Below are 22,587 nucleotides of genomic sequence, written 5' to 3' on the forward strand. Positions count from 1 at the left end.
GAGCCTTCCTACTATGAATTCCTCGCCACTTTCCCTTTTTCCAACAGGAGTGTAGTGAGGCTACCAGCCGAGCCTTCCGTCCAAGCTCACTACCAAAAAGACAACCTCTACCACCAATCAGCCCTGTCTTTGATGGCACCTCACTTGCCCATCATTCGCAAGATCTTCCAGTGCAGCATTGTTTCATAACTCATCGTATAGCCAAGTACTACCTCTGAGCCTAACTTTAAACGCGTCCTGGCATATTCCTTCACCCGCTGCACTTTGATGCTCCGGTGTGAAACGTGCCAAAGGCCTGCTTAAGAACCAGAAACAGGAAGAGATGCTTCGCATAAAGTAAGAAAAGCCTGGAGCAAATCCTTCTGTGACACATGGCAAGATTGAGTGGCCAAGTCAGTGGGCCTAAGATTGTTGTTTGCTTTCCCGATGCGTCCAGTTAGCAGCAGGATTCCAAGACTACCAAGTTTGACTTATATGATGGACATGTGATTCGGCAGCCTATTTAAGGGTTCGCAGGAAAATGAGAGGGACTGGGGGAAGGATGAATTGATTTGATTGGACGTACTTTAGTAAAGTTCTAGTGGGTGCGGCACTTGGAGGTACATGCGACAGGCATATGCCGATCGGTACACGATTGGGTATATTTAGGCCAAGGTTTGCAGGCCACTTTTCGATATAATCTCGAAATTGGTCCGGCTGTCTTGTCTACTGACAAAATAGAGTGAAGAAAAGCCCGGGGAAGTTCAGATGGTATGGTTCCGGTGGACGCGAGCAGGGCTTGGCATAGAGTCGATTCCTCCAAGTGAGGCGAAACGGAAGATGGTTTGATTAAACTATCCTTTTGCAGATTTGGAGCCTACCTCCATGGTTATTGGGTGTCTGATGCAGTGGAAATTTTTCAACGAGTAGGTGAACGAATGAGAAAGCATTTATTGGAGGAGGGCTTAAGTCCAACAATAATTCATGAGCTATATCTGCAATCAAGGCAACTACCCAGGCTATCAGAGCGGCACTGGAGGGGTGTGTTAGGTGGAAAGAAAAAGAAGAGAAGATGTGCAACAGTAGTGAATCGTAGAGCTTTGTACCAGGGCTCGAACGACGCATATACAACCCCTCTGACCCGATCAGAACTATATAGGCCCACCAAACACTATCCCTACTTCTCTGTCCACCTATTGCGCCAAACGATTACTCACAACATGTCCTACCATGCCAAGTGGGCGCGCTCACCCACCCCCCAAAGTGCTAGCCACTCAAAAATACGTACCCACCGCACAGAGCTACGAAAGAATCCCTTTGGAGCAGGCGTTTGCGGAGCCAGGCAAAATTTCACGCAAGAGAGGCAGCAGAAGCAGGAACTTTCACCCCCTTGGGAGAGTCATGATGCCCAGACGTTGTGTTTGGAATACTAAAATTCATATAAACTGATTACACCATTCCTCTTAACCATGTGGACATAGCGTGAAAGATGGCTTTGACCCTTCTAAAAGTGGGAATTACCTATTCTGCTCCAGGGCCGATTTCGAAAGCTTCCGGGATTTGAAAGAGAGATAGAAGAATGATTCAGAAGCGATAATTGCCGTGTTCTAGGATAGTCACGCGAAATCATGCACAGAAGCCTTTACCTGTAGCATTGAGGATGCAATTGTTTGGGGGGAAGAGTCCATGGTCTGACAGGAGTATGAGGACCCTCCTCGGAACTTGCTTGAAATTGAGATCCAATCATTATTGGAAAGACGCTTCATATTACTTTGGTTAGCTAGGAGTTGGAGTTTTTGGTGGTTATTTTTGTTGTCATTTTGTTTGATCGGTTCGATTTTTTCAGGGGTTTTAATCCCGGATATTGTTTTGTGACTCTAAACCCTTCTGATTTTTCACCTTTGCGCGTGAATCTAGCCTTGTTTAGGGCGTGTCTAGGTTTGTCTATATTGTTCATGTTGTTTTACCTTTCACCTGTCTAGCTCTTAATGCGAATCTCCTGTTTCCTGCCATTGTCTAGATCCATTTATGTTTATTTTTCGTTCTCCTGTTTATCGAATTCTTTGCTATGCTGTTCTGCGGTGATCCATTGACTGTCACGCATATTTCTCAGGCCTTTGGGGGTTTTTTAAAGAACAGGCTTATGTAAGAAGCAGTATCAAAGACATGTTGACAAGAGTGTAGAAGGACAGTCGGGATTCTTGGAATCACTTTCTGAAGCCATCATATTTGTGTGTGAAACTGGTGTCAGACGGATAAACGAATCTGGGTACGTATATGCACTCATTTGCCCACGATGGCTTGAACCAAAAGGCAAGTTTGCCCCTGCGACTGGGGGCTCTGTTTGGTAGCGAAGATTCGTTGTTCTGGTGGGCGGCTGGCTGTGTACATTTGTACGAAATGTTAGAAGGCAAATGTTGCTGGATATGTTAGTAATGTTTGGTGCAATCAAAGAGTGTTACGTATGTTTTCCTCATGTTGTTTAATTGTGTAGTTTGTACTGGCATGCTTTTGGCAGATTGGACATGACGGAACGGCATTTTTGGGTTCTGGCTATGCCAAAACACGTTTTATCCTTTCTTTCGGACATCAATAATTAAACTTGTAAGCCCGGCGAGTGAAAGTAACGTGGGAGAAGACAAGGAGAAAAAAGTTGAAAAAGAAAAAGGAAGATGAAAAGAATAAGATTAAAGAACAAAGAAAGAGAAAAGATAAAAGAAAAAGGTAAAAAGAAGAGAAAAGAAAAAGAAAAGAACAAGAAAAAGAGAAGGAAGAAAAGAAGAATGAAAAGAAGAAAAGAAACGGATGTAAGAAAATGAAGGTATGCAACAACGAAGTTAATTCTCTATGACTGACTACGTTGAATGATCCGCCAAGTGCGTACGTACCGAGCAGCCTCTTTCTGTAGGATTAAGTACCACAAATGAAAATCAAAATAGTCCTCCAAGCGAAGAAACTGGGGTCAGGAAGTTTGGGTTTGTTGTGGGAAATCTGGGATTCCGAAGGTTGTAATTTTGTGACTCCATGTGGCCTTGAATTGTTTTTGAGTCCTTTGAACTCCTTTCTTTCTAACTCTTATCCAAAGCCGCACATTTGACGGTCAAGAGGAAGACCTTCTGAATCAGTCTTTCGAGAGGATGCAAGTCAAGCGGAGTGTAGAGGGATCATATCAAGGGAACTTCTCGTGTCCAGAAGAGTAAGGATAGACTAGAATGAGAGTTGTGTTTGTTGATGAGAACCCTCACGGGTTACTTCATATCCTAATAGCGGCGTGGCGACGAAGCTGTAGGAGAATCAAAAATGAGAGTCTATTGGTGTGAAAACTTTCACAGCCAGTAAGGCGGATGTTGGATGGTGAGAGAGAAGCGTTACCATAATGCACTGAGAGGCTTGATGTGAAGAACCCTTCGTGGCGACGTACAAGTTCCGGAATAAGGATTTGTCGAATCATAGCGGATAGCGTAGCATTGAAGCTCCTGCAGTGTTGGCATCGGGCAGAAATCAACAAGAGTTGAAGTCAGATTTGCTTAACAGCATAGGCTGCAGGCGCATCTAGGTCTCAAGATGGTATCTCACATCGATAGGTTTCTCTCTTGTAGTTTTCTTGTTAGGAATCATCTTTTCAGCTTGTCTTCTGTACTATGCTTTCTGTTTGTTTACTTCTTCCTCTCTGTAGTCTGTTTTTGGTCTATAACAAGTGGCGAATGTATTCAAAATTGGCCATTCAAGCTTTCAATTGAGCAAAAACTGGAGGCAACATATCAAAACTTCCGTCATACAGTCAGGAAAAAAAAACAGCAGGCACACTAGTTGGCACAAATTCTACTGCTTCGGGATCTGTGAATGGCAATGTGGTTAGGTATTTGTCAGTTCCATTGAACAACGCAACAATGAAGGTTGGGGTGAATCGGATCAGGGTATTTTTGGTAAAAAATGAAAGTTTTTGTACATATTAGATTGAGAGGGTGGTTGGTGGGGAACAGTCAGAGGTATTTATTGCGTTCAAAGTAGGTAACAAAGAAGAGTGGTTAGCAAGGGTCCCAGTGAAATCAGTTATCTAGGTGGTGTGAAGGAACAGTAAACTTCAAGGCCGAGGCCAGTGGTTAAAATTCAAGAAGAAAACCAGTAACGAAGGTAGGGAGCAATAGACGGCTGTTTGGGATTCTATGAGACATATGGGGTGCGGGAAATGCCAGTTCATGCAAGCCAAAAGTAGAGAGTATCGGGAATAAGAGGTTTCGGGTGGAATACAGTCATCTTGCAAATGCGGAAGCAGCCGCCTTCGAAAGTTCTAATGCACAACTAACCACCACATTTTTAAGACTCACAAGTTTTTCTTTGTTTGAAAACATGAACAATAGAGCTTGCAAGAAGTTGGTGTCATATAAAAAAAGAAAAAGAAAGGAAGAAGAGGAGTACCGACAAAAGGGAAGTTTCTAAAATCTTCAGCCTTGCCTGATCTTGTTAGCATGCATAAAATGCCTGCCATTTGTCTTTACATTTTTTCCTCCTAGGATGAAAGTCTAGTTCTGTATGAACTGTTTCCGGTAGGATCAAATCTTAGGTGATTGAATTGTTCTCCTAGATAGAAAGACTTCTGTCTGATGAACTTATCTCCTAAGGATCAAAATCTTAGTCTATGAAACTTTCTCCTAGATAGAAGATACAAAAGAACTTAGTTGATAAATTTTCTTCCTAGAGTCTAATTCTTAGTCCGAATGGAATCTTTTCTCCTACAGATATAAACCTAGTCTGGATGAACTTTCTCCTTAGGTATCTAAACATCTTGTCTGATGAATCTTTTTTGCTAAGGATAAGACAACCTAGTTCAAATGAATTTTTCTTACGGTCAAATCTTAGTCTGATGATATTTTTCTCTAAGAATAAAAGAGAAAAGGGACTAGTCAGAATCTTTCTCCTAGGATCAACAATCTTAGTTGATGATCTTTCGTCCTAGATAAAAGACCTAGTCTGATGAATCTTGTGTGTCAGATGTCCATTGGTTTTTACTCCAGGAGACGTACATTCCAATCAAGCCTTTTAGTTTTATTTGCAATCATTGATAATAGCTTAGGTGATCTTATATTTTGTGAGCAACTCACAAATCTTCCTATGCACAACGGGGCAAGAAAATGTGTCTTTGTTTTGATGTCTATTCTATTGAAGTCAGGGCGCGCCCACGCCACTGAGAACAAAAGGGAATCTATGCTTCAAGTTCAAGCAATCAGGCGCGCCCACGCTGGAGAAAAGGGAAGTACATCAAGATTTTTTAGCTTTATAATTTTAATATTTGATAACGATGCTGATACCCAGTCCACCCAAACTGGGGGCAGAAGAATTTTCTTTGTTTTGTTTATTTTGTTGGCAGTCAGGAGCCCTCTTGAGAACAAGGGAGAATACTTTCCAAGTTCTAGCATTCCAGGAGCCACCTGGGAACAAGGGGAATACTTTTCAGCTTCAGGGCAATCAGTAGCGCCACCTTGGAGAACAAGGGAAGTCAAATTCAAATTTTTAGCTTTTAATTTTAAATATTTCGATAACATCGCATGCCACGCCACCAAACTAGGGGCAGGAATTTTTCTTTGTTTGTTGTGTTGTGTAGGAGCCACCTGCGAGAACAAGGGCAATACTTTTCAAGCATTGCGTCAAGGAGTCCACCTGTGTGAGAAACAAGGGAAATATTTTCAGTTAGCGAATCACGAGCCACCTGCTGAGAACAAGGGAATATATTTCACAGCTTCTCAGCAATCAAGCGCACCCACCTGGAGAACAAGGACGAGTAAAATTCAAATTGTTAGCTTTTAATTTTTTAATATTTGATAACATGTTGTACCCAGCCATCCAATGGGGCAGAAGATTTTCTTTTGTTGTTTTGTATGCAGTCAGGGCCCACTGGATGAAAAGGGAATATTTCCAAGCGTTTGCAGTCAGGAGCCAACCTGGAGGAATAAGGCGGGGAATACTTTTCAAGCGGTCAACAATCAGGAGGCCGTCTGGAGAATAGAGGCTATATTTGCAAATTCAGCAATCAAGCATCACTCGGAGGAATGGCAGAAACATCTCCCGATAAATGCAGGCAACAACAAGGATTCCATGGTCGAAATACAGAGTTCAAGGAACACAAGCAGCAAGTTTTGAAGCATAGATAGGACCTTTTTGTAATTTCATAGCTTAGCGCTAGCTTCTTTTTATTTTTGACACTGGTGTAAGTAAGGAGTCAGCGAATGACACGTAGAGCAACACAGTGAAATCACAGCTTCCTGTAAGTCCAGCTTCCAAACCTTTCGAACTAACACTGACCTGATTCCTTTTTAGCGAGGATATGTAGGCAACCTTTTGAGCAGGGTTTCGGTCAGACGCTTTTCAAAATGGCTTCACACGGGAATTCTCAACGGCAAAAATCGTCTCTTTCGCTACTTATCTTTGACGAAAACTCTTCAGTTTCTCGGGCAAAGAGGGGCAGCTGTGAGCACGGATTTTTCCCTATGTGAATTACTTCCCAGAAATTCAACAACAATGATGGTTTCTTCATTATTTTGCGATTTTTTTGTGGATTTTTTTGTGACATTTTATGTTGAATCGTGATTTTGTTTGTGCATTTTTATTAGGTGAAAAAATAAAAATACTTGGCATTTGCAATTTTAGGGTTTATTTCAATTTTTTTAGATGTGGTTAGTAATCAAGCTTACTTTTACAAAGAAGAAAATAACAAAATAGTTCATTTTTGCATTTTTAATTTATATATTGGAATTTGTTCATGAGCTACTTTGTAAATTAGGACTTAATTCAATTTTTTAGAATTAAATCAGGTCTTTATTTTCGATTTTTTTTGCATTTTCAAAATTCGAAAAAATATATAAAAAGGAAAATTGAAAAGAGAGGATTTTATAGGTTGCTTACAATTTGGGCTGATTTAATATAACTTCAGTCTCAAAAACTGCGTGTCCAGCGCCAAATACAGCCCAAACCCGGCCTTGCCCTTATTTATAGTGAGACGACATCGTTTGTCTACTTTAGATTCAGCCCTTGATTGTTTGCCTCACTCGACGGTAGGACGCTAACGATGTGTTAATTGAATATACAGTTCGGTGCTGATTCCTCACTCGCCCCCCCCCTCTCTCACTTTCGTTAAGAAGTCCTAATGTTACTACACCCTCCGACCGTCGCGTCCGCCGTTCCGAGTCCTGCGCCGGCCGGAATCGCTCCGCCGGCCGAGGCAAGCTCCAAATTTGACCCCAAAAGCACGACACACGCCCCCCTCGTTCCCCTCCTTTCCTCAAATCCGCCCCTTAGTCTCTTCCGTTCGGAATCACACCAGTTTCTTCGATCTTGAATACAGTGTGTCGATCCCAAGACCTGTATCGTCAGAATGGGCGCCTATAAGCCACCAGGGCATTCATTTTCGTCTTCCCCATCATCGTCTCGGATACCATCATTCTATTTGCTCTCAAAAGCCACTGAAACGCGCCCAAATCCCCTAACCAGTGCTACCTTTGTTCTTAGTAACTCCTCGCAGTGGTGCGCTGCCGCCACCAAACAAATATGGTACAACTCGAACATGGTGTCAACCTGTAAGCTGAAGCATTAAGTTAGGTATTTAAATTAGTTCAGCTGATCATTTTTCGGTTATGTTTGATGTTTTTCTATTGGGAGTCGTTTAAGTGATTTTTTATTATTTAATTCAATTGTCTTGAGCTGTGTTCATCCTGCTGATTCTTAGCTACTATAGTCTTTATTGATTGTCTTTTTATTGTTGATTCCTGTTCTTGATATTTTTGTATTACTTTTGTTTAATTCTGTTTTGATTTTGTTGTCGATGTGTGTTTTTTTTCAATTCAGTGTGTTCTTTACAGTTTAGACCTTTTCTAATTTAGGTCAGCTCCTGTTAATAGATGTTTTGAAATAACAGAATTGTTAGCTAATAAGTGTTCAATTCAATTGTTCGACAGTAATATTCTCTTTGTTGCTTATTAGTTAATTTGACTTCTAGTTCAGCCTTAGGCATTAGTGTTATTAGATGTTTTCCAAATTTTTACTGTTATTATTTGAATGTTAGTTAGTTTTATAATTAGTGTTTGGATTTAGCTGAATTCTCTTTTTCTTTTGGGTAATTAACCATGGTGCTACTAAGGTTAAGGGTTGGGTTTGGTTAGTACAGGATTAGTAATTTCATAATTGAATCAAGGGTAGTATGGGTTTTTCTAATAAGAATCTTGTAGTAACTGAAAATGGAATTCCTAGGACTTTTCTAGAAGGGGTTTTAAGTTGAATTCTAGAAAATAGGTGCACTTACTTGAGAAGCAAGTCAAACTAAGGGACTAGTTAGATAAATGATTTTTAAAAAGAGGGACTAAAGGCCTCATTTGTTTTTTTTAAGTTAAGACGTCTGAATCTTGAATACGCATCTGAATATCAAGTGGTATTAAGATTAAGACATCTGAATCTGAATACACATCTGAATATATTAAATGTGTATTAAGATCTGAATAGAAATATATTAAGAGTGTTTTGATTTTTAACATCTGAATGTATAAAATTTATCTTTATTTTAAATTAATAAACATTAAATTCAAATTGAATACTAACTATCTAATTTTCTATCAAAAAATATATAGTTTTTTAAATATGATAGTTGTTGGTGTGTGATGGCTAACGGGTGAATGCCGCACTACAAGCGGTGGTTGGTGGTATTTTTGGTTGATGATGGTGTTCATGCTAGTAGTAGTAGTGATTGGTAGTGGTGGCATTATGGTTGAGGATGGTGGGGTGGGTGGTGATAGTTATTATGTCGGGTGGTGGTAGTAGTTTGTGATTGAGGAAGGTGTGGGTGCGTGGTGTAGGTTATATTGATGGCATGCAGGCTGTGGTTGTTGTGATGGTGTATGGGGTGTTCAGTTGTGGTAGTTGAGCGGGATGAGTATTGTATTGTGGTGAGAATATGGTGGTGAGTGGTGGGATAGTATGTGTGATGGTCGATAATAGAGCGCTATGATTAAGGATGATGGTGGCGTGGTGGTGGCAGAGGTGGTGGTGTGGTGGGGGGTGTGTGGTGGTATGGTTGAGTATGGTGGTGGTGGTGGCATGGTCGTAGTTGATAATGGTAGGCGGTGTGCGGCAGTTAATAATGAATATATGATAGCATCTTAATGAATTAAGTTCTGTTATAGATCTTATCATACAACCTATTCAGACCATTAATGGTTGTGAAGTAAAAAAACAAAACACTTATGATTAAGATCTGAATAATTAAGATTTAGACTTAAAAACAAAACGCACTTCATGTCTGAGATATGAATGATTAGATTCAGACCTCCATTAAGTGCAAACAAATGAGGCCTAAGTGGCAAAGGCTGAAAATCTGATATAGCCTCATATGTGCCTATAAAAGGGCAATGCCTTGCCTTAGAGAACAGTTTTGAACCCCCAAAAAAAACCCCAAAACAGTCTCTACAATTTCAGCATATCTGGATTTGAATTCAAAATTAAAAAGCTTTCAGATCTCAGTTCATCCAGTAGGAAGAAAAAAAATACAAACCAAAAACTACAAAAAAATCCAAAAAAATTCTGTTCCATTCGAACTTTTTAGGAGTTTAAGTTAGATTTTCAGCTGTAGAGTAATTTTTCAGTCAACAGAGAGTTAAAAATGCCTGAGCATCTCTTAGATTGATTTGGGTTCAAGTCCAGGAATTTGGTTAATTTCGAGTAGAATTTGATCCAATCGTATCTGTTTTGCTTGCTTTTGGTGTGTAATGTGGTTATTCCTTCCTGGTTTGGCTGTGGTGTTTTGGAGTCAAAAATTGATCTAAGCCTTGAGTCTGAGCTACTGTTAGCTACTGCTTAGCTGACTTACTCTTCTTCATTTTTGTTCTAATTCTAGGTATATCCTTAGACTCAAGAGATAATTGGAATCATATCAGCATGTATGAAACACTTTGAAGTCGAATAATGAAGAAATACTTGCTCGCTGTCGTCTAGCTTAGCCTTTTGGTTTAGTTGATCATTTAAGCAATGTTTGAAATGTATTATTAGACTTCATGACTGCACTGGACTGTATGGACTTTAACTTCCTAAACACATGTTAGAATACGTAGTAGCAGTAGTTGAGATTTGAATAAATTGAACATTTTATCGGACTGTGAATTGTATTTGTTTAGTCAAATTCAGTTTTATTAGTGTGTTAAATTGAGCATTGGTTTACACAGACTAAAACTGAGCATGAACCTTAAGTTTAACCAAATATGTAAATGATTCTCTAGTCAGTTTTAACTCTAGCATTTTGCTTTTGAATTCAAAAATAGCATGCCAATATAGTAGGGTTCGTGTTTATTTCTCAGTAAGCTTTGACTACGCTAGTTTAATCATTGGGAGTTCACTAATTGTTTGTAGGGTTTTATTAGTTTTGAGCCGATCAGATACAAATGTCAGAATTGAGTTTGTGTTGGTGTACTGAACAAATCTGAAATTGATTTCTAATGTGTAGGATGCCTGCCCAGTTATTTCTTACGTGTTTTCATATTGGGCCTGCATTGAGTCCAAGGCTAAATAGCCGTCCCTGAAATGGTAGTTCTGGCCTTTCTTTTACTGGGCCAGATTTGAAGCAAATATACTAAGGACTCTTGTTCTTTCAAATTGTGGATTTAGTTTAGATATAAGCTTTGGCCTTTAATAAGGCCCTTTAGAGACAATCCCTTAATAGAAGAACTAGCCTCTTTTAGGAAAGCCTTAAATAAAAATGAGGTGCGCCGCGCCAAAATAAAATACATGAATTGTGTGGCCCTCTTTTAAATACTTACATAAAATAATTTAGACCTCGGGACGTCCATTTAGCGAATTTCATTGGCTCCCGCAAAGTAATACGCTAGTTGCTGTAGGCCGACATTAATAATATTACCTTCCTAAACCGGGTGCACATTTATGTGACCCAAATCCAAATCTCAACGAAGTTGAACGGTCAAAAATCACGGTGCATTTATGTGATGTGGTTCGGACATGTTTTCACGACTTGCAATTCTCTTTAAAAATAATAATAATAAAAGCGGTTCAAAATTAAAAAACACATAACTAGATCATGTTTTGAAATCAGATAAATCAAATATGACAGTGAGCGACTGTGCTAGAAACACGGAACTCGGGAATGCCTAACACTTCTCCCGGGTTAACAGAATTCCTTACTCGGATTTCTGGTTCGCAGACTGTTAAAGAGTCATAATTTTCTCGGTTCGGATTCAACCGGTGACTTGGACACCATTAATCTCCCAAGTGGCGACTTTGAATCTTAATAATAAACCCGTTCCGATTGTCCTTTAAGTGGAAAACTCCTTTACACCTTTATTATGCCTCTTCCCCGGGGTGTAGTAGCGAAAAAGGAGGTGTGACAATGTAGCCTTATGCAGCAGAAAAAATGCAAAGGGAGACAGCGTTTGTCTCGGAGGCAGAATGGTAGCTTTGCAAGAAATAGAAATGGCAAATGGTAATAGAGATTCTTAGCAGATAGCAGATTGCGATATTATGATGCTGGGGGCATCTGTTGTGTGTGGATAGCAAATTGTAAATAATTGCAACGGTCTGAGATTGTATTCTTGAACAATGTTCACCTCGTGTAAGTATGTTTTGGATGGTTTTACAATCAAAGTGCCTGCATCCAAGAAAATCGGAGTTTTGTAAAAGGGAGGTTAGTTCGTATCCCGCTGGCTTTGCTTGACCTGCTTGCTTCGATATGGTGATACTGTTATATGTTATGGGGTCGTTGCTGAACAAAGCAGTTTGGAATTAAACATGCATGAATTTGGTAAAGTTATAACATAAATGTATAATAGTTTTTAGATGACCGACGACTATGAACGCGGTATCGAACATTGCACCCTATCTTACTACGGAATTTTGAGGGTCCTTCCTCAAAATTCTGCCCCAGTTTAATGCGTTGATGCTTCTGACTGTTGCTGCGATGATTGGCTGAAATATAATCGGAATTTTGAGGGTCCTCCTCAAAATTCTGCCCTAGTTTCCAATTTCGGGGGGGGGGGGGGGGATGAAAATTTTATTGAATTGTGACCGAACCTATAGGGCTGCCTACGTATCCCCTCTTAAACGGGAATCAGGTCACGCGTAGTTCAATTAACATCATGTAGGGAAAACGCAAAGATCATATATAGTAACGCTTGACTGCATGAATTAATCGGCTTTGGCAAACTTCCCCGTCCATTTCTGCAAGTATGAGGGCTCCTCCTGTCAGAACCCGGTGAACCATGTACGGACCTTGCCAGTTGGGAGAGAACTTCCCTTTGGCTTCATCTTGATGCGGAAAAATTTTCTCTAACACCAGCTTTGCCAGTGTGAACTATCTTGGCTTGACCCTTTTGTTGAAGGCTCTGGACATTCTGTTCTGATAAAGTTGACCATGACACACTGCGTTCATTCTTTTCCCATATATAAGAGCTAGCTGTTCGTAACGACTTTTTACCCATTCTGCGTCGTCGAGCTCGGCCTCCTGTATGATTCTTAAGGAAGGAATTTCCACTTCAGCGGGAATGACGGCTTCTGTACCATAAACCAGCATATAAGGTGTTGCCCCGGTCGATGTGCAGACCGTGGTGCGATACCCCAATAAAGCAAACGATAATCTCTCGTGCCACTGTTTGGGCTTTTCTATCATTTTCCTCAATATCTTCTTGATATTCTTGGTGGCGGCTTCCACAACTCCATTTATTTGAGGCCTGTAGGCTGTGGAATTCTTGTGGCTAATTCTGAAAGTTTCGCACATTCCTTTCATTAGGTCACTGTTGAGATTGGAGCCATTTTTAGTGATGATCGACTCTGGGATACCGAATCGACAAACAATACGGTCGCGGACGAAGTCTGTCACGACCTTCTTAGTCACCGCCCTGTAGGATGCTGCTTCAACCCACTTGGTGAAATAATCGATGGCTACTAGGATAAACCTGTGTCCGTTTGAAGCCTCAATTGGACCAATAACATCCATTCCCTAGGCAACGAATGGCCAAGGCAAGCTTGTGTCATTGAGCTCATTTGGCGGCACCTTTATCATGTCGGCATGAATCTGACACCGATGGCACTTCCGGACGTACTGGATGCAATCTGTCTCCATGGTCATCCAAAAGTAACCAGCCCGGAGTATCTTCTTTGCAAAAACCGTTCATATGTGGACCATAGGTCCCAACATGAATCTCCTCTAGCAGTTTGGATGCTTCCTTTGCGTCGACACACCTTAATAATCCCAAATCAAGAGTCCTCCTATATAGGATTCCTCCGCTGTGAAAGACATTGTTAGACAACCTCCGCAGCGTGCGCTTCTGGGTATGATTGGCAAGCTCCGGGTAATCTCCTTTCGCCAAATATTGCTTGATATCATGGAACGAAAGTTTTCCGTCTGCTTCCTCTTCAACATGGGCACAGTAATGTCACGACCCCAGTTCACCCTCCATGAACATGTCGTGATGGCACCTAGTTCCTACAACTAGGTAAGCCTAACAATGCGGAAATTAATATAACTTGCGGAAACATTTAATTAAATTTAGCAAAACTAGAAGAAAACGGTATATAAGTGCCACTTGGCATATACAACTCAAAAACAGAATGTGGAAGTCTACAATCTCATCCTAAAACCCGGAAACTCACGGGAACCACAGGCTAATAGAAACATAAAACACTGCTCTAACTCCAGAATGTCTAAACAACTGAAAGAAAAGATAAACTAACTACTAAAGCTGGAATAGAGTAGAGACTCCTGGTCTGCGGACGCGGCAGATATACCTCGACGTCTCCGCTAGATCTCTCCGCCTCGATGATAGTGCACCTGAGTGGAGGTACCTGGATCTGCACATGAAAAACATGCGCAGGAAGGGCATAAGTACACCACAGCGGTACTCAGTAAGTGCTAAGCCTAACCTCGGTTGGGTAGTGACAAGGAAGGTCAGGGCCCTACTGAGGTAAAATATAATAATAAATTAACAGTATGAAAAACTAGCAGTAATAATGAGCACAACAATGAGATAAGACAGGTCAACACGGCAATAACAACTACACAAAGAACAAAGTAAACACGGAATATGTACAGCTCAATACCAGTGATAACAATGAGAATCTCCCAGGATACCGTCATGTAGTCTTTTTTCTCAACTGTCCAGTGGATCTCCCGGAATACCGTCCCGTAGTCCATCACATATGTAAATCCGAAGGATCTTCCGGGATACTGTCCCGTAGTCCATCACATATGTAAATCCGAAGGATCTCCCAGGATACCGTCCCATAGTCCAACCATCAACATGCAGGGGGATCTATCGGGAATCTAACCCGCAGTCCCAAGTAAAAGTGCAGGGGGATCTACCGGGAATCGAACCCGTAATCCCAAATATAAACAAACAAAAGGGGAGCTACCGGAATCCCACATCCGTAGTCCCAATGTAAATGCGCAATCACAACCAGAAGATACACAGAAATGAAGTACAAAAGACAAGCAACCGGTGGTTCTGGCCTAGCATGCTACACGTAGTACAGTCAAGGCAACTTAAGCAATTAGGCAAGTTAAATCAACTAAACATGCTTCTCTAATCTAGCACATGTTATAATTGCAAGTAGAATAAAGCAAATATGAAAGAAACTCAATCTCAATATCTTAAGTAAAAACCGGATTTTCAACAATTGGCTCAAGTACACGCTCGTCACCTCGCGTACAAGGCACTCAAAAATACCAAATAACAAATCCTAAGGGGAATGGTTCCCTACACAAGGTTAGACAAGCCACTTACCTCGAACCGGTACAAAAATCAACCAGAAACCACAGCTTTGCCACGAGTATCCGACTACAAATGACCCAAATCTATTCAATTCAGTTACATATCGTAAATAACATCACAAACAACTGGTTTCACTATTTAATTCAAAGCTAAGGCGCGAAATTAGGTAAAAATGACCAAAATGCCCTTCAGGCCAACTTCTCGGAATCAAATAATTTTTACATTTTCAGAACCCTCGTACTCTCACGAGTCTATCATACAAAAATCTCCCAAATCGGAGGTCAAATATTCACTCAAAACCCCATTATTTGGTTTAAGAAGTTTCTTCCAATTTTACCAAATTTTGGTCCTCAATTCGAATTTTAGTGATGGATTTAACTACATAATGATGAAATATAACTAGAAGGGAATAAAGAAACGTTACCCAATAATCTCCTCTTCAAAACCCTCCCAAAATTGCCCTCTCCCCAGCTCAATTTGATTTTTCCAACTTTTGAAATTAAACCCTCGATTTCACTATTTCTGAACAGTGATTTCTGCTTCTGCGGACAAGGGACCGCTTCTGCGGTCCCGCTTATGCGAAAAATGAGTCGCTTCTGCGACTTTTACTAAGGCCAGGTACCGCTTCTGCGGTCTTTTACCGCACCTGCGGTTCCCGCTTCTGCGGGGTACTTACCGCTTCTGCGGTTTCTCTCAAATGACCCAGGGCCGCATCTGCGATGAAAGTCTCGCAGGTGCGTAACCGCATCTGCGGTTAATTTTCCGCACCTGCGAAAAAGCTGAGGGAGCCAAAATTTCGCTCCTGCGATAGAATGGCCGCGTCTGCGGCTCCGCTTCTGCAGTTCCCAAGCCGCAGAAGCGAAAATACCAGAAAAGAAGAAATCAGCTGCTGGAACACTTCAAAAATTTCTCCGTTAACCACCCGAAATCATCCCGAGGCCCCCGGGACCTCAACTAAAAGCACCAATAACACCTAATACCTCATTCAAACTTGTACCAATCCTTAAACCACCTAAAACAACGCCGGAAACTCGAATTAAACAAGGATTTGAGCCTAAGAACTTCAAATTTTATCAAAATACACTTTCGATCAAAAACCTAACCAAAACACGTCCGAATGACCTGAAATTTTGCACACACATCCCAAATGACTTGACGAAGCTACTACAACTTCCGGAATTCCAATCCGACCCTCGGATCAAAAACTCACTATCGGACCGGAAACTTCAAAAATTCAAACTTCGGCATTTCAAGCCTAAATGAGCTACGGCTTCCAAAATACATTCCGAACACGCTCCCAACCCCGGAATCACCTAACGGAGCTAACGGAACCATCGGATTTCCATTCCGAGGTCGTCTTCACACAGTTCCGACTACGGACCATTTTTCAACACTTAAGCTCTCATTTAGGGACTAAGTGTCCCAAAACTCTCCGAAACCCAACACCAAACGTCCCGGCAAACCAAAATAGCAGAATTGAGCTTAGGGGAAGCAGTTAATAGGGGATCGGGGCGTAAATTCTTAAGACGATCGGCCGGGTCGTCACATCCTCCTACACTTAAACATTCGTTCGTCCTCGAACGAGCATAGAGAACATACCTGAAGTAGTGAAAAGATGAGGGTAACTGCTGTGCATATCCTGTTCGGTCTCCCAAGTCGCCTCCTCGGCCGGCTGACCCAGCCACTGAACCTTCACTGAAGCTATGTTCTCTGACCTCAACTTTCTGATCTGCCTGTCCAATATAGCCACTGGCTCCTCAACATAGGATGGATCCTTGTCCAACTGAACTAAACTGAAATCCAACATGTGCGACGGGTCACCGTGATACCTCCGGAGCATCGAAACATGAAATACCGGATGAACTCCGGCCAAACTGGGAGGTAAGGCAAGCTCATAGGCAACCTCCCCAACTCGCCTCAAGATCTCAAAAGGGCCAATAAACCTCGGACTCAACTTCCCTTTCTTCCCAAACCTCATGACGCCTTTCATATGCGAAACCCGAAGCAGGACCCGCTCACCAACCATATATGAAACATCACGAACCTTCTTGTCCGCGTAGCTCTTCTGTCTGGACCGGGCTGTACGGAGTCTATCCTGAATCATCTTAACCTTCTCCAATGCGTCTTGAACCAACTCTGTGCCCAATAGCCTGGCCTCACCCGGCTCAAACCAGCCCACCGGAGATCTACACCTCCTACCATATAAAGCCTCATACGGCACCATCTAAATGCTGGACGGATAACTGTTGTTGTAAGCAAACTCCGCCAATGGCAAGAAATGATCCCAAGACCCTCCAAACTCAAACACACACGCACGGAGCATATCCTCAAGAATCTGAATGGTGCGCTCGGACTGTCCGTCTGTCTAGGGGTGAAATGCTGTGCTCAACTCCACCCGAGTACCTAACTCCTGCTGCACGACTCTCCAGAACCGCGATGTAAACTGAGTACCTCTGTCCGAAATAATAGAAACTGGAATACCATGCAGACGGATGATCTCCCGGGTATAAATCTCCGCCAACCGCTCCGATGAATAAGTGGTACACACAAGAATAAAACGAGCGGACTTGGTCAGCCGATCCACAACAACCCAAATGGAATCAAACTTCTTCAAGGTCCGTGGGAGTCGAGATACAAAGTCCATGGTGATGCGCTCCCATTTCCACTCCGGAATCTCTATCTGCTGAAGCAACCTACCCGGGCGCTGGTGCTCATACTTCACCTGCTGGCAGTTGAGGCACCTAGACACATAACCAACTATATCTTTCTTCATCCGCCTCCACCAATAGTGCTGCCTCAAGTCCTGATACATCTTCGCGGCACCCGGATGGATGGAATACCGCGAGCTATGGGCCTCTGCTAGAATCAACTCTCGAAGCCCATCAATATTGGGCACACGAATCCGACCCTGCATCCTGAATACCCCGTAATCTCCGATGGTCACATCTCTGGCATCTCCACGCTGAACCTTGTCCTTAAGGACAAGCAAATGAGGGTCTTCATACTGCTGCTCCCTGATACGATCAAATAAGGAAGACCGGGAAACCACACAAGCTAGAACCCGACTGGGCTCTGAAAGATCCAATCTCACAAACTGGCTAGCTAAGGCCTGAACATCCATCGCCATAGGCCTCTACGAAGCTGGTAGATATGCCAAACTCCCCAAACTCTCCGCCCGGCGACTCAAGGCATCCGCCACCACGTTGGCCTTGCCCGGGTGATACAGGATAGTGATATCATAATCCTTTAGCAACTCTAACCACCTCCTCTGACGCGTATTTAGATCCTTTTGCTTGAGTAAGTGTTGCAAGCTCCGGTGGTCAGTATAGATCTCACAAGGCATACCGTACAAATAATGATGCCAGATCTTCAAGGCATGAACAATGGCAGCTAACTCAAGGTCGTGGACAGGGTAATTCTTTTCATGTATATTCAACTGTCTGGACGTGTAGGCAATCACCCTACCGTCCTGCATCAACACCGCTCCAAGGCCAACTCTCGAGGCGTCACAATAGACAGTATAAGACCCCGAACCGGTAGGCAACATCAAAATTGGGGCTGTAGTCAAAGCTGTCTTGAGCTTCTGAAAGCTCGCCTCACACTCCTCTGTCCACTGAAATGGGGCACCCTTCTGGGTCAATCTAGTCATAGGGGCCGCAATCGATGAAAATCCCTCCACGAAACGACGGTAGTAGCCCGCCAAACCAAGGAAACTGCGAATCTCTATAGCTGAGGACGACCTGGGCCAACTCTGTACGGCCTCTATCTTCCTCGGATCCACCCGAATGCCCTCACTCGAAATCACGTGGCCTAAGAATGCCACAGAACCCAGCCAAAACTCACATTTTGAGAACTTTGCATATAACTTCTTCTCCCTCAAGGTCTGAAGCACGGTCCTCAGGTGTTGCTCATGATCTTCCCGACTCCGGGAATACACCAGAATATCAACCTTAAAAACAATAACGAACAAGTCAAGATATGGCCTGAATACACTGTGCATCAAATGCATGAAAGCTGATGGGGCATTGGTCAGCCCAAATGACATAACACGGAACTCGTAATGACCATACCGAGTCCTGAAGGCAGTCTTCGGGATATCTGGCTCCCAAATCTTCAGCTGATGGTAACCTGAGCGCAAGTCAATCTTAGAAAACACCTATGCGCCCTGAAGCTGGTCAAACAGATCATCAAAACGAGGCAAAGGATAACGGTTCTTCACTGTAACATTGTTCAGCTGGCGATAATCAATACACATACGCATAGAACCATCCTTCTTCTTCACGAACAAAACAGGAGCACCCCACGGTGAAACATTGGGTCGAATAAAACCCTTACCAAGCAATTCCTGTAACTAATCCTTCAACTCCTTCAACTCAGGAGGAGCCATACGATACGGAGGAATGGAAATGGGCTGAGTGCCTGGCAACAGATCAATGCCAAAATCAATGTCTCTATCGGGCGGCATGCCCGGAAGATCAGCTGGAAACACATCGGGATAATCCCGTACCACTGGAACCGAATCAACAGAACGGGTATCAACACTGACATCTCTCACATAAGCTAAATACGCGGCACACCCCTTCTCAACCATACGCTGAGCTTTAAGGAAAGAGATAACTCTACTGGGAGTGTGATCTAAAGTACCACTCCACTCAATACGCGGAATGCCTGGCATAGCCAGCGTCACGGTCTTGGCGTGACAATCAAGAATAGCAAAATGGGGCGACAACCAGTCCATGCCTAAGATAATGTCAAAATCAACCGTACCGAGTAACAATAAATCCGCTCTGGTCTCAAAACCATGAATAGTAACCAAACATGACCGATAAACGCGGTCCACAACAAGAGAATACCCCACAGGAGTAGAAACATAAACGGGGGCACTCAAAGAATCCCGAGGCACACCCAAATGCGGAGCAAAGTAAGAAGACACATAAGAATAACTAGAGCCCGGATCGAATAGAACCGATGCCTCTCTGTGACAAACCAATATAATACCTGTAATGACGGAGTTGGAGGCAACAACCTCGGTACGAGCAGGAATAGCATAATATCTGGCCCGGCCCCTTATGCAATGCAGATGCAGTTGGAGGTAGAGCTTAACCTCGGAAGGCAGAATAGTAGCCTTATGCAAGTTGGAAGGCAGAATTGTAGCCTTATGCAAGTTGGAAGGTAGAATGGTAGCCTTATGCAATGCAAATGCAGATAGAGGTAGAGCTTAACCTTGGAAGGCAGAATGATAGCCTTATGTAAGAAATAAAACAGCAAATGATAGTAGAGTTTCTTAGGTGATAGCAGCTTGCGGCGTTGTGATTACTGGGAGCATTGTGACATACGGGACATCACTGTTTAACGGATAACAAATGTAGGTAAGTGTAACGGTAAGGAAAGTCGTATTCTTGAGCAATGTTTGTTCCATGAGTGTGCAGTATGTTTTAATGATTTCGCAGTCCTTGTGCCTGCATCCAAAGAAAAGTCGTGAGTTTTGTAAAGGGGACGGTTAGTTCGTATCCCCGCGGGCTTTGCCTGACTCGTTCGACTTTTGGTCTGGCGATACCGTCTGTATCATTGGGGTAGCGTTGCTAAACAAAGCAGTTTCGATAGTAAACATGCATGATTTTGTAAAAGTATAACATAAATGTATGATAAAAAATAGTTTTTAGATGAACAGACGACTGTGACGTGGTTCGAGACATTGCAACCTCTCTCGCTACGGAATTTTGAGGGTCCTCCTCAAAATTCTGCCCTAGTTTGATGGGTTGATGCTTCTGGCTGTTGCTCGTGCGACGATCGGCTGAAATTACTTCGGAATTTTGGGGGTCCTCCTCAAAATTCTGCCTAGTTTCCAATTTCGGGGGGAAATGAAAATTTTACTGAATTGTGACCGAACCCATAGGGCTGCCTACGTATCCCCTCTTAAACGGGAATCAAGTCAGGCGTAGTTCAATTTACATCATATAGGGTGTAGACATGTGATTTTGACCCTCCCCAAGATTTTGCACATTTTAGCGTAAATATTTAGTTTAGGTTTAGTATTTCTCTCTTTACTTTATTTTATCACAAAAATAAAAATCACAAAAATATTTTCCTTTTTAGTTAATCTAGTTACTTTTAATTTATCTACTTTGCATAAAATTAATAAAAAAAATATAAAAATAGTTCCAGGAATATTATCTTAATTTTACAATGATTTTTCCATTTTTTATAGTATGATATTTTAAAAAATCTCAAAAATAAGTTTGTTTTAACGGATAGTTTTATTTTAATAGTTATTTTACTTAAGTAGGATTAATTAATAAGTGAGATCGTATTTTTAGTCTCGTTCGCGGGGAAAGAATAAAATTTGGGTTCAAACAACCCATTTTTAAGGAGAAAATCTCACTTTATACCCATTAAATCCAAACTATTTACCCTTTAATGCCCATGCCCAAACTATTTACTATTCCTACCCATGAGACCCAAAATAATTACCCGCTAATTTTCCAGCCGCAATCTGCAAACGAAAGCTGAGCTAGAATTATGGTAATTATGCAGCAGCATACTGTCAAAAACATCAATAATAGGCTTTTCTTGAAACATATCTCGAACCCAACTAGGTAAATCAACCCCTGTGTTCTTGCCAATTGCTTCCAACGGGGCCTTACCAGTCAATAATTCCAACAGCAAGACACCGAAGCTGTAAACATCAGATTTCGGAGAAACATCGTAAGCATTTTCCAATTCTGGTGCTTGATAGCCAGGGATTAGGACAAACTTGGAGTTTGGCACGAAAAGTCTGAAAATTCCATTTTCTGAGAGACGAACATCGAAACAATTGGTGAGTAAAACATTGGAATAGAAATTCAAACCCCAAAAGAATATCCTTAGTTTTGTGTGGCAGTAATAATATTTGTGGGTATGGCATTTACAGAAGTCTCTGGTCATTTACGTCTCTGGTCCCATGCTAATATAATCCTTTGAGAATCTTTCCATTATCCACCATTGTTGGGCTCGAAGCTCAATTTTATTTTTGAAGATTTCTTGTTTGATTCAAAGTGGGTGCTGTTAAATATTGCTTATAGTATCTTCTGGAAGTTCATACTGAAATTTGATAGCATTTGGAGCTGATTTGAGGTGATTGAGATCGAAATTTTCAGTTGAAAATCGAAGAAGAACATAGCTACAGTATACCGCTACGGTATACAATATGCTGTAGGAGTATATAGCTATACTGCAACAGTACACTATTATAGTTTACAAAACAGTATACCGCTATAGTATACTAATATACTATAGGAGTATAGAGTTATACAACAACAATATACTATTATAGTATACAATATATTATTATGGTATATTGTAATAATCTGCAAGATACTGTAACAATATGCTGTAATAGTATACAATATACTATAATAATATACTTATTACCCGTAAATTCACTTGCCTTTTCCTTTTTAATTTGTTTTAAGCTTTTACCCAGCGTGAGGAGCAAATTGAAAATGCAAAAAAAAAATAAAAAATTATAGTATGCTATATAAAGTAACGGTATATTCTTAAAATTAGATCCTTTTAGAATTTTTTAAATTTTTTATTGACAACTGATATTATTTTAGTTTAATAATTGAATTGAAATTTTTTTAACTCTTTGCGCACAATTGTATACCCTGTTGGTATAGTTATATACTATACTGGTATCATATGTTAGTTAATATTTATTTGGTTGTATTAGCTACATTTAATTGGTACACAATTTGATTTTTATTAAGTAACAATATAAAAAAAAGAATAATAAAAAATAATGAAAATAGTAAATGAAATTAGATTATGAAGAGAAAAAGAATATAAAAAAAAAGAAGTTAAATGAAATTAGAAA

At 41.4% G+C, this 22,587-nt stretch overlaps 1 protein-coding gene across 1 annotated transcript in view; it reads right to left on the bottom strand.

Annotated features, from left to right (window-relative positions):
• Nucleotides 1-21,206: 21,206 nt before the first annotated feature.
• The window catches only part of LOC109217029 (probable inactive receptor kinase At2g26730), a 1,903-nt gene continuing 522 nt past the window's right edge, over nucleotides 21,207-22,587 (bottom strand). The window contains exon 2 of the mRNA XM_019381254.1: nucleotides 21,207-21,523. Coding sequence (XP_019236799.1) covers nucleotides 21,207-21,523 — 317 coding nt within the window. The remainder of the gene's footprint in view (nucleotides 21,524-22,587) is intronic.

This window comes from Nicotiana attenuata, unplaced genomic scaffold, assembly GCF_001879085.1.
Source record: "Nicotiana attenuata strain UT unplaced genomic scaffold, NIATTr2, whole genome shotgun sequence".
Classification (NCBI taxonomy): Eukaryota; Viridiplantae; Streptophyta; class Magnoliopsida; order Solanales; family Solanaceae; genus Nicotiana; species Nicotiana attenuata.